Consider the following 16,468-nt stretch of genomic DNA (forward strand, 5'->3'; position numbering starts at 1 on the left):
AAATGCAGAATAAATAAATACAGCAAAGGCGAGTGCTGGGCGAGGGGTGGGAAAGTGCTGGGCGTGGCCCGCATATTTCTAAGCAGCTGCTGACCCGATGCGCGCTCGCTCTGTGTTTTGTTAATAATTATTTCACTTTTTATACTCGTTCGCTTAGCCGCAGAAGAGCTTATTGGAGACTGTGTCCAGCCGTCCGTCCGACTTGCCCAACAAATGGGCGAGTATTATGCAGTCGTTGACGCCCGACAGCGAAATTCTCACTTGATTTTTAAAGGGTTTTCCGAAAGAAACAAGAATTCAAAAGATGCCGCGTGACCTTTTGTTTATTTTACAACAAAAACAACGGGAATTTGTGTAGAACACAAAAAAAGTTGAGCGCGAGAGAGAAGGAAAGAGAATGGGAGAAAAATAAAAAACAACAATAAATATTTTACCTACAATAAATCATTTTTGTATTTCCATTCGACTTGAGTCGGTGCTGGGGCTGGGGCTGGGGCTGGGGATTTCAGATGTGGCTCGACTTGTTGGCCCGCAAAAAGGGTTTTTGGTCAATCTTTCTCTGCCCTTCAAGTGCAAATACCTGCATAATCTGAGCGGAAATACAAATTTTTAGTCAAATAATATTCCTACTTTTCCTTTATTTATTCCCCTAATATTTGTATATGTCTTTCTAATTCGCACCAACTTGACCAAAGTTTTGTTGGAATTTGCAAATTTTTAATTATTTTTAGATTTCTTTGTTATTTGTATATCTAATTTCCATACAATCTATCGTAACTCCGCTTTGACTTAACCTAATTACTTGATTTCAGTTTCGTTTTACAAGTTTTTTCTCTCACAATTTAGTTTTTCCTGCATTTCCGGTATTTTATCAAAACTCTAACTCAGCTCCCGAGAGAAGTATCAATAATAGCATAAATTTATATGATATTATATTGATATATATGTATATGTCTATATATGTCTTATATATTGAGTTTTATATTACATATGCCTAATTTATTTATCCATATCATGAGCTATACGTACCTTCTTCAATATATTTATGCTCTTTTATCAGAATATTTTGTTTCTTATCTGTTTTTTATTTTTTCTTGCATTGTCCTAATCCTATCCTATCTTAATCCCATGTATTTATTCTCCTTTTTTCCCTATCTATCTTTGATTTACTTAGTGTAACCTATCCTATACCTTCTATACCATCTCATCTTATCCCTTATCCCATTCCCTCTATTCTTATCCATGTGCCAACACAGACCTAACCTGCTCTATTAATCAATTGGAACTTTATATGCTTCGAGCTCTTTTCTCTCTCTCTCTCGCTCTCACTCTCACACACACACACACACACACACTACTCACATGAAGCAACATACATATATGATCATTCATTTCTATCCAAATGACCAATTGCCCGAAATGTCCTGCGCTTGTCCTGCCTTCCTCGCATCCTTCCTTCTTTCCATATACACATAGATATATACATATATACGATTTTGTTTTTTTTTTTTTTTGACAAATGGCCACTCAAGTGGATTAAAATCTGGTCGGCTAACTGAATAACTAAATAAATCTGCGGCCTAGACACGAACATTTGTCAAACGTCGCTTCAACAAATTAAGCGTTGGGCGTGGCAGGTGGGCGGCACGGTGTAAGTGAGCATGGGGAGCATGTCGAAGTATTTGTCGCATATTAGTAAAAACTTCAAAAACAACAAAAAAAAAAAAAAGAGAAAATAAAAGAAAAACTGAAACAGCTAAACTTTCGTAGCATATCTCTCTCTCTCTCTCTTTCACCTTCACCTTCTCTCTCACACACTCATCAGCTGCCGCAAAGTGAACTTCAAAGGCCGCAGACGTTGCGCTTATTAGCCCGATGGTATTTTTCCACTTTTTCTCTTTTTCTGTGGCATGCAAAGGCATTTTTTGAAGTGCGCTTCAATATAAAATACCTCGTAATTTGAAAGAAGTGTGGGTATATGTGGGCGTAAAGATGATATATATACATAGTATATGTATATATGAAGTGGAAATGCGGAAAGACTAAGAGAGGGAGAGGTAGAGAAGCGAGAAACGGAGAGAGAGCGTGGACCAAGAGAGAGAGAGAGAGAGAGAGAGAGAGAGAGAGAGAGAAAGAGAGAGAAACAGAGAGAAGGAGAAAGGGAGTGAAAGAGAAAGATAAAGATAAAGAGAGAATAGAAAGTGACGGCAAGATATGTAGAGTGAGAAAGACAGTGAGAGTGAGTGAGTGAGAAAGCGAGAGTGAGATAGAGAGAGCGTGAGAGAGTAACAGCGTGATGGAGAGAGAGGAGAAGAGGGAGTGAAAGAAGACGGAGTGTAGAGAAAAAGACAGCAGACTAACATAGAAAAACATAGAAAAAGAAAAAGAGAAAGAGGGATAGACGTAGGGAGAAGAGGAGAGAAACAAGGAAAAAGGAAAGAGTGAGAGAGAGAGAAAAGAGCGAGATAGTTGTGCAATTAATGTTAAATACAGTCGACTCTTGTTATTTCAAACCTGTGTTATTTCGAACCTCTCATGAATTCAAAGTTATCACTCAGTAATTCGAACTAAAAATCATTGCTAAGACGCGGTAATTCGTACTCATATGGTTAAACACTCGACAATTCGAAATATTTTAAGAGTCCCTTGAATTTCGAAATAACGAGAGTCGACTGTAATTAATTTGAATTTTTTTGTTTATTTAATATTTATTCACACCTTAACAATAAATAATTAAAGCTCAACATGATCACATAATATCTGCAGCAGAAGGTTTACTAACATATTCTTAGCCATATTCCACTTATTCTACTCGGGCTCATAAGGCTTACCTATCTGAAATTTTCAAGTGTTTTTTATTTATATTGCTTTTACAACAGGATATATCAGAGTCGAGTACTCCCGGTTGTGAGTACTGCGATTTGCATTCATTTGCTTTTAACTTCAGTTTGATTAATTTTTGTTTGCTCTAACTTTTAAGTGGAAGCTGCTAATCGGGTATATCAGTTCGTCTGTCGGCCTTGAGATTGTTCGTGTATTGCTTTCAGTTCAAAAAAAAAAAAAAAAAAAAAAAAAAACTTTCAGTTGATTCATGCGAAATTCTGCTTGCTTCTTATGGCATGCCCCCGCCACGCCTTAAGTGGGCGTACATCAGAGTCAACTGCAATTGAGTAAATGGACAAATTGGGTTTCATATACCCCATCATAAAATAGAGAAGGGTATATTGGATTTTTCTATAACTCCACTAGAGGCGTGGCAAGTCAGAAAATACTTGAAATTTGAAATTTTGACAAACCCAAAAGATGGAAACTATATAGATAGATATTACTTCTGGTTCATAAAGCAGTTTTTTAATTAGCTCATCTGTGGATTGACATATATATATATATATATATATGCCTCTTGGGGGCGTGGCATATCGACATACACTCTATCTTCGCAAGCTCTATGATTTAAGTTGATGTAGATGCCCTCTTAGAAATCAGAGCGAGCGAGTATTATGCAGTCGGTGAGGCCCGACTGAAACACTCTCAGTTGATTTACTGTTGCGTCGCTAATGAGGGTGAATAATACAATATCAATCGAGTACTCGATCGTCGAGTCTTCGGCTGAAGGCCAAGTTTTGATTGGCGAAATACCAGATTTCAAAAAATCCCATCTTAGATCTGGTGCGAAACGAAAGGAGAACACAGCTTGAGCGAATGTCCAAATCGGATTGGGGCTGACTATATTTATGTGTTTGTTTGTTTGTTTGTTTTTTTGCCAACTCATGCGACACAGTTAGAAGCGCAGCACTCGGAGCCATCGCACAGTGGAACGAAGCAACAACTACTACAAGAACAAATTCAGCTTGGCAACAAATCAAAGTCTAAACAAAGGAAAAAAATTAAAAAACAAAAAAAAAACAAGTATGAACGTTGCAGTGGGGCGTTACCGACTGTCGAATACTCTGTCATGGCCGGATCCATTTTGCGATTTACCACGCCTTCAATTGTCAAATACATTTTCCGCTCTGCCACGCCCCTGGTGGGCGAATCATGAAAGACTTGACAAAGATGAAGGCTAAGAAGAAGATGGAGAATAAGAAATTGAACAATAATACGAAAAAAAAATAATAATCATAAGAATAAAATATATACAACATAAAATAGAATACAATTCACAAAATTCGAGCAAGTCTATGCTGCACTTGACCCACTGTGCGCTAATCTGCGTTCGTCAACAAATCAACTTTTGCATTGCAGATTTTTTAGGAGTATTTATTTCACACATTTGGCTAAGTACCGAAGCAGGCAACAACAACAACAACAACAACAATAAAACATGTATTTTTAATTATTGTAAACAATTTAACAAATCAGCTTGAGGATGCGCACAGTGGGTCAGGTGAATATTTGTCAAGTTACAAAAAAAAAGAACAATGCAAATAAATTATTCATAAAAAAAATAATAATGTATTTTATGAACTTAAGATTTGTATAAAAACGAGTTTGCGACAGTAGAATTAAAATAAAACAGCAAATATTTTTTTTTTATTTTAATTTATGTTTTATTTGCAAAATATTTAAATATAAACAAAAAGCAAAATTTTTGGGTTTAAGGTTAAAGCAACAGAATTTAATCAAAAATAAATAAAATTAAAAAATTAATAAAAGAAAATAAATAAAAAATAAACAAAGAGTGTGCAAAAACCCAAACCAAAATTTAATTAAAAATAAATACAAAAAATCATAAATAATAAAAAAAATTGAACCAAGCGTCTATATAAGCCCAATCTGTCTAAGCTTTGCATGAAGAAGCATCTTAAGAAGCGCATAAGAGCTTGCAACGCCTGAAAGCTCGAAAAGCATAAAGGACTTGCTGCAGAAAGCTCAGCTGGCCTAAGCTTTACTGCGAAAGCACACAAAAGCTCCGCGTGAACAGTGATAATTCTTGAACTAACTCAAGTTCAAGGACTTTCCGCAAGCTTTGCTGCGAAAGCACAGAAAGCTCTGTCAGTTCGTGAAACTAAAGTTACAGGAATTTACAGCTAAAGTACGCCGAGCCCAGAGTGTGAGCCCATCGAGCACGTGCAAGCTATCAAGCAGCTTTCAGAGAGACTCTGATTAAGGTAAATGTATAATAGCTGCCAGATTTCAGATCAAAGATTACAGATTACAGATTACAGATTACAGATTAAATTATAAATTTGACGAGTCCGAAAAACGACTTTCAATCTCTAAGAATATGTTGGCCTTTTTCCAGTTATGGAAATTTATTGAATTTCAATTATTTTGTTGGGTTCATTTAGTGTTGTTATTGGTTTCATGGGTATTTTTAGTAAGCGGAACCAGTGTGCGCTGCCCGCGCCTGGCAAGAGCGAATGTTGTAATATTAAAAGCGGCAGCAGCGGCCGTTGGCCAAATCAGTTGGCGAGTTGAAGAGCTGGGACTGAGAATGGCAATCGACTGGAAGCTGCTGTGGCTGGGGGCGCTCGTGCTGGGCGCTCTGATCGATGGGGCATGGTCACGCGCCTCGCAGGGCATGCACGTCCAGATGCCGCACGGCGGCTGGCTGGTGGGCCGCCACAGGACCACCCACAGCGGGCGGCATATGCGGGCGTTTATGGGCGTGCCGTATGCTGTGCCGCCGCTGGGCGAGCTGCGGTTCCGGGCGCCCGTCCCGATGCCAGCGTGGCAGGGCGAGCGACTGGCCGTTAAGGATGCGCCCGTCTGCATGCAGCGCGATCCGTTTCGACGCGACATGATCATCGAGGGCTCTGAGGACTGCCTGTACCTCAACGTGTATACGCCAGATCCGGTGCCGGCGGAGCCGCTGCCCGTGATGGTTTGGTTCCACGGCGGCGGCTGGCAGTGCGGCGCGGGCATCAGCAGCTTCTACGGGCCGGACTTTCTGCTCGAGCACGACATTGTGCTCGTCGCGGCCAATTTCCGGCTGGGCCCGCTCGGCTTCCTCAGCACCGAGACGCTCGACTGCCCGGGCAACAATGGCCTGAAAGATCAGCTGGAGGTGCTGCGCTGGGTGCGCGACAACATTGCCGCCTTTGGCGGGGATCCGCAGAGCGTGACGGTGTTCGGCGAGAGCGCCGGCGGTGCCAGCGTCACCTACCACATGCTCTCCGAGAAGTCACGCGGTCTGCTCCACCGGGCCATTGCCCAGTCGGGCACCTATTTCAATCCATGGGCACAGCCCGCCCACACGGGCGTGGCCGCTCGGCGCGCACTCAAACTGAGCGAGCTGCTGAACTGCACCGCAGCTGGCGAGGATTGGCCCGCGCGCTTGAGCTGTTTGCGCGGCAAGCGAGCCGAGGATGTGGTAGCCACGCTCTACGACATGTTTGTAAGTGTGTGGGTGCGCGTGTGTGTGGCGACAGTATATAAAGATCCCTCCACTTTCAGGTTTGGGACTTCGATCCGATGATACCGTTTCCGCCCGTCATTGAGCCGGAGCATGAGGGCGCCTTCCTGACGCAGCGACCACGCGAGGTGGCGCAGCGACCGCACGGCCAGGAGCTGCCCCTGATGATAGGCGTGACAGCCGAGGAGGGGCTGCTGAAGACGGCGGCGCTGCTCAATCTGCCGCATCTCATGGCGGAGTTCAAGTCGTCCTTCGAACGCCTCCTGCCTGTGGTGCTCAACTATGACCATCACGACGAGGAGAAGCAGCAGCAGATAACGCGCCACATAGAGAACTTCTACTTCAAAGCGGGCCACAACTACAACAAATCCAACCACCAGAATCTGACCGATGTAAGAATCAGATCACCATACCATATATATATTCCAATATATTGATACATTATATCGCTTGCAGCTTATATCCGATGGCTGGTTTGTGGCTGGCGTCGATGAGTACTTGCAGCTGCGCTTGGACGACCAGCAGCTGGCGCCCACGTATGTCTATCTGTTTGATCACAAGGGCGCGGCCAGCTTCTCGGAGATCTTTAAGGGCGCACGCAACGAGTTCTATGGCGCCTGCCATGCTGAGGAGCTGCAGTATCTGTTTCCCATCGGCCGGGAGCTGTTCGTGAGCGCGGTGCCGACGCGCCAGGACCTGCAGCTGCGCGACCTAATGCTCCGCCTCTGGGTGAACTTTGCGCGCAACGGGTATGCCAGCTCTCTCTCTTTAGCAACTGCAACAAACATCAACTGAAATAAATCGATTTCATTTAGTGATCCAAATCATGTGAATGGCACCAGCAACCTACCCACCTGGCTGCCCACGCGCACCTATCCAGTGCAATATGCCCGCCTGGGCTCCAAGTTGGACTTGGACGAGACCGAAACCGAACTGCCGGCGCTGCTGCGCATGGAACTAGCGCTGCTGCAGCATCGCGTCGACTTCTGGCGCGAACTGAAAGCTCATCTGCCTGCCAATTCGTCTTCCCGCAATGAGCACAACGAGCTGTAATTTTTAATTATTTTAGCATCTCAAAAGTATTTAAGTTTTGATTTATAAATACAATAAATAAGAAGTAAACACGGAGTGTATTGCCAGATCTAGCCATTTGAGAGAACGATAGAACAACGTTGCCACGTTGTAAGAAGCAGGCAGATTTTCGTGTTGGCAGAAATAAATAGAAAAACAAAGAAATTTTAGCTCAAACAGGTACTTACAAAATTCGATTCCAACGAAACAGTAGAACAACAACAATAACAAGCAGCAAACACAAGAATGCATACGATTACCAAGTAGCTCGGCGCGTTGTGCGCACCACGATTTGCACACATATGTTTAGTGTATGCGATAAGTGCGATGTCAAGTGAGACAGTCTGGCAACCCTGAAAAAGCAAAAACGTAGTTTCATTTTTTTTTCAAGCTGGCCGACATTGACATACGCATACGGACAAAATAAATACATATATACATATATATATATATACATACATACATATATATATGTGTATATATACACACACACACAAGGCAGTTCGATAGTTTTGTTTGTTTTTTTAGTTGTATATATACGTATATATATATATTCATATATATATACCACACACTAGCATATATCTTGTATATATACATATATATACATATACATGTATATATAATTATATATATATATGCATATGTATGTATGTATATATATGCATATGTATATATATATGCAAGCAAATTATATACATATATAAAAATAAACACTTTGCAACTTTATGCCACACGCTCGCAAATACCAACGTGGTGTTTTTCTCGCTTAACTTGACCTCGAGCTGCAATTTAAAATTAAAGTGGACAACAAATGGCTGGCTCGGCGCTGCGTCGCCTGATGGCGGAATACAAACGTAAGTGAACGGGACTTTGGGCAGGTGCTAAAAAGATGCATATTAGCGAGCTGCGTTCGGATGAACTTTCATCAACAACAAAAACAATCCACCGCCATAACTGTTCCCCTATCTTTCTATCTCTCCCTCTATCGTTCTCATACACACACACACGAACTCACACACGTTCGCTCGCCCTACTGCATCATATAGAGTTAACACTGGATCCGCCTGAGGGCATTGCCGCTGGACCCATCAGCGAGGACAATTTCTTTGAATGGGAGGCGCTAATTGCGTGAGTTGTCAAATCATGTGCATACACATACATGTGTGGGTGTGTGTGCAGATGTATGTGTGCCATTATGTATATCTAATCTAACTGTATATTGTAGCGGACCCGAAGGCACCTGCTTCGAGGGCGGCGTGTTTCCCGCCCGTTTGGTCTTTCCACCCGACTATCCACTGAGTCCACCTAAAATGAAATTCACTTGTGATATGTTTCATCCAAACATCTTTGCCGATGGCCGCGTCTGCATATCAATACTACACGCCCCTGGTGACGATCCCATGGGCTACGAGCTCTCCGCCGAGCGCTGGAGCCCTGTTCAGAGTGTTGAGAAGATACTCCTGAGTGTGGTCAGCATGCTGGCGGGTAAAGACACCTATAGACCTATAATCTATATGCATATATATATATATGCTTGTATACTTGTCCATTTGACTAATCGTCTGCCTTCCCTTAGAACCGAACGACGAGAGTGGCGCCAATGTGGATGCAGCTATCATGTGGCGGGAGCGAAGGGACGAGTTCAATCGGATCGCACAGCGATTGGTACGCAAGACACTCGGCTTATCCGCATAAGAGCGACCACAGCGACTGATCCCCAGACACAAATAATAATCAAAAACCCAGCAACAACAACAACAGCATCAAAAAACCAAAACAACCACAGCAACAACAATATGCAAAAATCGGAAAGGAAGTAGGGAGTAATGCGAAAAGGTCACGGAGGAGGAGGAGGAAGACGCACATAAAACCCAACACGTGCACGATCAAGGACCACTACCCACTGCATACCATTAAAACTACTCGAAGGGAATCGAAGCAACCAGCTGGAGAGAGTTGCAAGCAAATCGATCACTACTACACTTCCTCCACAGTGCGTGTGTGTGTGTGCGTGCGAGTGTGTGTGTGTGTGTGTATGTGCATCGATATATGTGTGTGCTTGCATGGAGCTAGTGGCTTGGTTGCGTGCAAATTTTCAAAATTTAGAGATCAACGTGAAAATAGAAAGGAAATACGGAAAAACCCCCCTTTCAGGCGGAGGATAATGAAACAAAGAAAAAGGAAGAGACAAATATGATGAAAATTCTAAGCTAATCTGAAATTACCAAACACTTTGTCCAATTGATATTTTGAAACAAAAAATTCATGTCCCTAACATGTAGTGTACAAAACAGAAAGAAAAAACCATAAAAGAAATGAAGCAAAAAAAAAAAAAAAATGGAAAAACAATGCAATCCCAAGTCTTATAATAACACCCAGGTCATTCACTAACAATTTAGCACTATACAATAATTTTCTCCTTCCCAAGCCCAGGCTAGTTTCAATTTTAACTCTAAGTAAAAAAAAAAAAAAAAAACGTGAGCAAAAAGGAAAGCTGAAGTCCGACAGAAAGCGAAACTGGGGAAAATAAAGTTTAAGTTAAAAATGAAAAAAAAAAAAAAACAAGAAAAAAAAACAGTTAAATATGTGAGCCATTAGTGCAATACTCAAAATAAGGACTTGTTGGGCATAGCTTTCGCCATGTCCAAATGCACAATTGTGAACAATATAGACCTAAGCAAATGCATGTTTTGTGAACAGTATGTTTAAAAAGTCCTTTATCCATAATTATAAATTGTATGGTGTATTGTGTGTTTACCTATGTTACTCACCTTGTAGATGTGCCGCTAAAGACATTATTTAGGTTCTTTTTTTTTTATTGCTCTAAATTAAATATACATACACTTATGTTGCACTCATAGCGATTTTATTTCTTCGAATCACTGACTACATATTTATCTTCCATTCACAGTAGTGCGCGTTTAAATGATGGCGGCTCAGCAAGCGCTACCAGATGCTGCTTAAATGCAAAGAACACTTTAGGTGTGACCAGCTGTTATGCGCGTGCTATGGACAACTTCGAACAGCACGGAGTAGGCAATGCATATATTCGTTTGGATAATTCAATATATGAAACTCAAGCTGTCAGATATATACACAATTTATATATATAATTTGATATTGAATTTATTGAACAAAAATAATGTCTTGTGTCATCTTTTACAATATTGCGCCCCATTCACAATATTGCGACCAAGGGAACGCTTGGCAGCCACACTGAATGTGTTTGTATTTGGTATTATGCGCCTGGTGCAACCTGGTCGCACTTGAAAAGGTATTTTCAGTTATTGTTTTTGCTTTTAAGTTGAAGCTCGCAGCGTGTTGTGTCCGGAGCGTGTTGTTTTCTTTTTTTTTATTGTTATTACATCGCACGCCGAACAAAAAAAAAAAAGCAAATAAAGGTATGTTAGCGAAGAACGAGAACACAAGTGCTAATATCTAAAATATATATAACACTGTGAAGCGACATTGACCCGAACTTTTAATCAAAGAGAAGACAGATCTCTGCGTGTGTGTGTGTGTGTGTGACTGATAAAAATAAGCGCAAAGTGAAAATGGTACTAAAAAAAAGAGTACCGCATTAAGTGGGGGGAAACATGACGCATGTAGCTGCGGCTTTGACACACACGCCAGGTGTGTGAATGGCTGTCTGTGTGTGTTTGTGTGTGTGTGCGGGGGCAACTGAAGTTAAGAAGAAGAGCTGTGCAATATGCTGTATTATTTTCAATATTGCTTTTACATAAATGCATTCATTGAACCGCAATTGGTTTTGTGCATTATATATTAATCACAATAAATAACATAAACTCATTTCATCAGCTAAGCACACACGCACACATGTGAGAGTGACAGAGAGAGCGAGAGTCGTGGGATAAAGTGGGCATGCCAACGCAGCTCAATGTCCAATCAGAGTTGCCAGGCTGCAAGTGCATTTTCCTATTAGCACTCCCCGTTTAAACATTGTGTAATGTTTGCTGTGCTCTCTCTCCCCCCTTCCCCCTCCAGATCTTCATTATTTAGTGCAAGATTTATCATTTATACTAACTGTACAAGTCGCATGGCTAAAGCAGCTGACCACGCACACACACACACACGTACGAACGTTTGCTGCATAAAATTTCATAAACAAAACGGAAAGCCCTGTAATGCCAATTAGCATATGCAAAGCAATTCCAATTCAATGTACAATTCCAATTCGAATAATTTATGCCCATGTAAAGAGCCACTCGAAATGCTAAACCAATGCGAATTCCAATTCGAATCCGAATTACTTGAAGTTCGGTTTTGTTGCGAGTTTCGCAATTTCTGCCGAACAGAATTTTATCTCTTCTTTATTCTGTCTATTCGTTAACAAATTGTTGCGCCCACGTAAAGCCAAATGACAACAGAAACGTAGCATCAATTTGTTTATTTGTAAATAATACCACAAGTCAAGTGTCTCTCTGTATGTATGTGCGTATATGTGTGGTTGTGACGTCATTGCTTGAATTATTATTCTTAAAAGATCATTATGATGCAATGACACTTTAAGCTAATTGCGACACGGCAACACTGTTAACAAGGTACTTGAATTCACACTCCGTTAACGATATGGCAACTCTAGCTGGAGGCTGCCTCTATCTGGTGTCATCCTGTCTGCCAATTGCAGCACGGCAACACTGTCAGTTAATTTTACTATTCTAAGCCGACTCTTTATTCTATTAGCGAAATGGGAGCTCATTCATACTGCTCAGTGCAGCACGGCAACATTGGCACCGGCTGCAGCTACAATTTGCCGGGAGCAACGGGCACATCTACTACTAGTTGCACCACATGGCAGTTAAAACTAGGATTTTACTGTGTAGCAGCAGCAGCTTATATTTATGGCTGAGTGCAGCACTGCAACACTGGCGCTTGGAGCAGTTAATGTTATTCTTTATGTTATCCAATTAGTCGGCTCTAACTAACTGCAGCACGGCAATACTGTCGATCTTACTCTCACTCTCCCTCTCTTTGCCTTCCACTCGCTCAGCTCGTTCAAGCAGCTGTAAAACCCGCATAAACTATCAATTCTAATTTGAATACTCTCTCCTCTGCCTCTTTCGCTCTCTCCCTTCTAGGCTAGGCCCCAGCTTTCAAGATGCTTTCGCTGCAGAATCAACGGCAACCAAAGACAACGCCTTTGGTGGACGATTACGAAATATCGGACACGGTGCTCGGGCTGGGCATCAATGGGAAAGTGGTGCAGTGCACCCATCGGCGCACCAAACAGAATTTCGCCCTCAAGGTCCTGCTGGACAACGAGAAGGCGCGACGCGAGGTCGACCTGCACTGGCGGGCCAGCGGCTGCAAGCACATCGTGAACATCATTGACGTCTACGAGAACACGTACAGCGGACGCAAGTGTCTGCTGGTCGTAATGGAATGGTAATTAGACGGGCTAGCTCCAATTGGACACGTGTCTGTGGTGGCTGACTGAACGAGTGATCAGATTGGGTTTCGGAGTTTCCAATTAACGGTATCATATATCAATCAGTCACAAAGCTGGCTCCATTCGGGCAATTAACAAGTCTCATTTCCAATATGGGTGTTCAATGAAGCAGCATGATATAACAATATAATAACAAATCCAACTAGGCACTGGCTTAACCGATTTGAATGTTATGGAATAGCTCTACAATATAGTCCAACTCAAACCTTGATCCCAACTAGTTTCAGTTATTTGTACAGTCAATTAATTTCCAATTAGAGCGTATAGAATGAGTCCGACTTCGGGTGAACCCAATAGAATAATGTATTCCAATTGGATATACTCCACCTAACCGCCAATCTCATCTAATTTATTTTATCGATTTCCAATTAGATGCTATACTACAATGAGTTCTAGTCGCGCCATCCAACTCGCATTTGCCTATTTCCAATTGGAAACAATAACTCAGAATGGCACACGCTATACACCGTTATTCATTAATTCGGTTTTTCGCACGCAACTCAATTAGTGCGTTGCCACCTTGTTTACATTCAGTTGCCATAAAGGCGCCATAAATCCGCATTATACGCGCCATAATTAAATAAGTTTCGAGTTTTTCTTTCGCATCGCAACTAATTTATCGTTAATTCGTCTAATTGTGGCCGACATTCGCTGTGGCTCTATAAATAGGCCAAAGACTCCAGCGCTCTTGGCAGACAATTCTGTCTGTGGCATTCGTATAGAACAATGGGATGAAAGAGAAAAGTGAATTGCGGAAAGGAGATAGCTCGTGCTGGGAGGGAAAATGATTACAATAGAGGGAGAGGTACAAGTTCAGTTCTCTCTCTCTCTCTAATAAGCGAAAGGCGGAAAGGAAAGCGAAAATCAGAGAAGAGAGAGCGAAAACTTATCTTACGATAGAGACAGGCAGAGAATAAAATGGAGAAAGAGAGCTTCAGGACATGGTTCTCCATCATCTATAATTCATTCGTAAATCGAAAGATCGATCGAAGAGAGATCAAGGAAAAAGAGACTGACTTCTCTCTCCCTTTCTCTCTCGCTCTCTCTTGCTCTATTTGTAAGATTTAGATCTGATGAGTGGTCTAAGATTGAAAGAGAAAGAAAAGGAAAGAGAGAGAGAGAGAGAAAGAGTGCAAAGCAAAGAGTGCGAGAACTAAGCTCACGATTTCTTCTTCTTCCCCCACACCCCCTATTTCTGCTTTCCTCTCTCTTTGCTATAAGTATTACTTCCGCTCCAGTCAGTAGAGGGGCCTTCTCCCTTCCCTCTTTCTCTCTGCAATCGCTTATGATAGACGCTCAAAAGGTCTCTTTCCCTAGCCAATTCAGTCACCCTCCTCCGCCAGCTTTCCACACCCAATTCACGCGACTTTTTCTCTCATTTGCAGCATGGAGGGCGGTGAGCTGTTCCAGCGCATCCAGGAGAAGGCGGACAGCTCCTTTACGGAACGGGAAGCGGCTCACATAATGCGCGAGATATGCGAGGCGATTTACTATCTCCACAGCCGAGACATTGCGCACCGCGACCTGAAGCCAGAGAACTTGCTCTACACGACAAAGGAGCCGAATGCGATACTGAAGCTGACAGACTTTGGCTTCGCCAAGGAGACGTTCACCAACGACACCCTACAGACGCCCTGCTATACGCCGTACTATGTGGGTCAGTGCGTCTATCCTGATCCTGCCCCTTTAAATGTTTCATTGAATGATTTCTTCCGTTCGTCGCCTTAGCTCCGGAAGTGCTCGGCCCGCAGAAGTATGACAAGAGCTGCGACATCTGGTCGCTGGGCGTGGTCATGTACATCATCATGTGCGGCTTTCCGCCGTTCTACAGCATCAACGGACTCTCCATATCGCCGGGCATGAAGAAGCGCATACGGTCGGGCCAGTACGACTTCCCCGATCCCGAGTGGACGAACGTCAGCCAGGCGGCCAAGGATCTGATCAAGGGCATGCTCAATGTGGATCCCAGCAAGCGGTTGCGCATCGAGGATGTGCTGCGCAACAAGTGGATAGCCCAGTACGATGCGGTGCCGCAGACGCCACTCTGCACCGGCCGCATGCTCAAGGAGGGGGAGGAGACCTGGCCGGAGGTGCAGGAGGAGATGACGCGATCGCTGGCCACCATGCGAGTGGACTACGATCAAGTAAGCTGGCGTGCAATACGTCAAGGCGGGGCACTTCTCTAATCCCTCTCCCTTCCTATTCCAGATGCAAATCAAGGCGCTGGACAAGTCCAACAATCCGCTGTTAACAAAGCGCAGGAAAAAGATTGAGGAAATCTATGCGGAGCACAAAAAATAGATTTAGCGGCCGCTGCCAGCGTGAACAAACCAAGGCCAAAACCCTTTTTTTCCCCCTTACCCACACACACACACACACACACACGCACACATGTGGGTCTATGTGTGCGTGTGAAGAGATAGATCATAATAAGATTTATATGCCACATTTGGCGTGCTTCTCTGCATACATATATATATATATATATATGTTCATATATATGTTATGTATTTTTTTTTTTGTTCGCCTTACTTAAGAGTTTTAACCCCGCCCCCAACTTGATTTTGACAATGTTAAATTATACGGTCCTGTCCTCGATTGTCCCATGTATATGTACGTATCTGTATATCCATTTCCAGTAAAGGTTTTAAGGGTATTTCTATAGTGTGCAAAAACTAAAAAAGTCCTATCTATATATGTATATGTATCTTATAACTGTACTATAGGTCGCTAGCCATCGACCCGACTACAACACAGACAACTAAACGAAAACAGAGCTTTTAATCTAATTTGTAATGTTTTCAAATATGCCCAACAAAATTACGTCTATGTCCCCCGACATTTGCAAGCGATGTCTGTTAACTATATATAGCATTAGATCTGCTCCAGTTGATGTGTATGTGTATATATACGTATGTGTGTATATGTATGTATATTGCTTCGCTTGCTGCTGACAGCTCTATATACAATTTATCATATAAATAAAGTATTTGTAGTTTATAATTTCGAAAGAAAAGCCCCATCAATGTTTCATTTAAAACTTGGACTTCTGTATAGGTTTATAGGATATATATGTATAGCTATATTATAAGTGAGGGAGAGAGAGAGAGAGAGAGTTCGATTATACATATGTTTAACAACTAGTTTTTACATAGTCTTAAACCTGTTCCGACTTTATCATATAAAATATATATCATATTTAACATGTATATCGTCTATATCATCTATATCTTATATAACAACTTTGACTTATTTAGCACATTTATCAGTCATGAATCATCTTATCTTTACGGCGTATTCCCTATTAGTGTTATAGCTAGATCTTATCAACAAATTTACTGTGGGAAATTTCCATGCGCTTAGCTATGATTCATCCAAATTGCTTGCTTCAAGAATGTTTATTTAGCTATACCAGATCTACCGGAGCTGCTGAGTCATTTAGTGATAGATAATCTGACAAGTTGAAAATTGTATCCAAGTGACATATTAGTTAAGACAAACGATTTATTAGAGTGCTCGATGATATTCATATTTCTAGATATCTCAGATGCTTCCGTATTTCTTAT

General features: G+C 42.0%; 3 protein-coding genes across 3 annotated transcripts; all 3 read left to right on the forward strand.

Annotated features, from left to right (window-relative positions):
* The first annotated feature begins 5,357 nt into the window (after positions 1-5,357).
* Positions 5,358-7,889, forward strand: LOC6585545 (venom carboxylesterase-6). The gene is made up of 4 exons (XM_002011137.4): positions 5,358-6,340; positions 6,400-6,750; positions 6,815-7,107; positions 7,174-7,889. The coding sequence occupies exons 1-4, from the start codon at positions 5,438-5,440 to the stop codon at positions 7,409-7,411; spliced, it is 1,785 nt and encodes a 594-aa protein (XP_002011173.3). The 5' UTR covers positions 5,358-5,437; the 3' UTR covers positions 7,412-7,889.
* On the forward strand, positions 7,808-10,286 carry LOC6585544 (ubiquitin-conjugating enzyme E2 G2). The gene is made up of 4 exons (XM_002011136.4): positions 7,808-8,286; positions 8,479-8,560; positions 8,658-8,917; positions 9,009-10,286. The coding sequence occupies exons 1-4, from the start codon at positions 8,244-8,246 to the stop codon at positions 9,125-9,127; spliced, it is 504 nt and encodes a 167-aa protein (XP_002011172.1). The 5' UTR covers positions 7,808-8,243; the 3' UTR covers positions 9,128-10,286.
* Positions 10,287-10,720: 434 nt separating this feature from the next.
* On the forward strand, positions 10,721-16,111 carry LOC6585543 (MAP kinase-activated protein kinase 2). The gene is made up of 5 exons (XM_002011135.4): positions 10,721-10,833; positions 12,532-12,838; positions 14,288-14,559; positions 14,631-15,046; positions 15,111-16,111. The coding sequence occupies exons 2-5, from the start codon at positions 12,552-12,554 to the stop codon at positions 15,201-15,203; spliced, it is 1,068 nt and encodes a 355-aa protein (XP_002011171.1). The 5' UTR covers positions 10,721-10,833; positions 12,532-12,551; the 3' UTR covers positions 15,204-16,111.
* Positions 16,112-16,468: the final 357 nt, after the last annotated feature.

The sequence above is a fragment of the Drosophila mojavensis genome, unplaced genomic scaffold (assembly GCF_018153725.1).
Source record: "Drosophila mojavensis isolate 15081-1352.22 unplaced genomic scaffold, ASM1815372v1 contig_136, whole genome shotgun sequence".
NCBI classification, from domain to species: Eukaryota; Metazoa; Arthropoda; class Insecta; order Diptera; family Drosophilidae; genus Drosophila; species Drosophila mojavensis.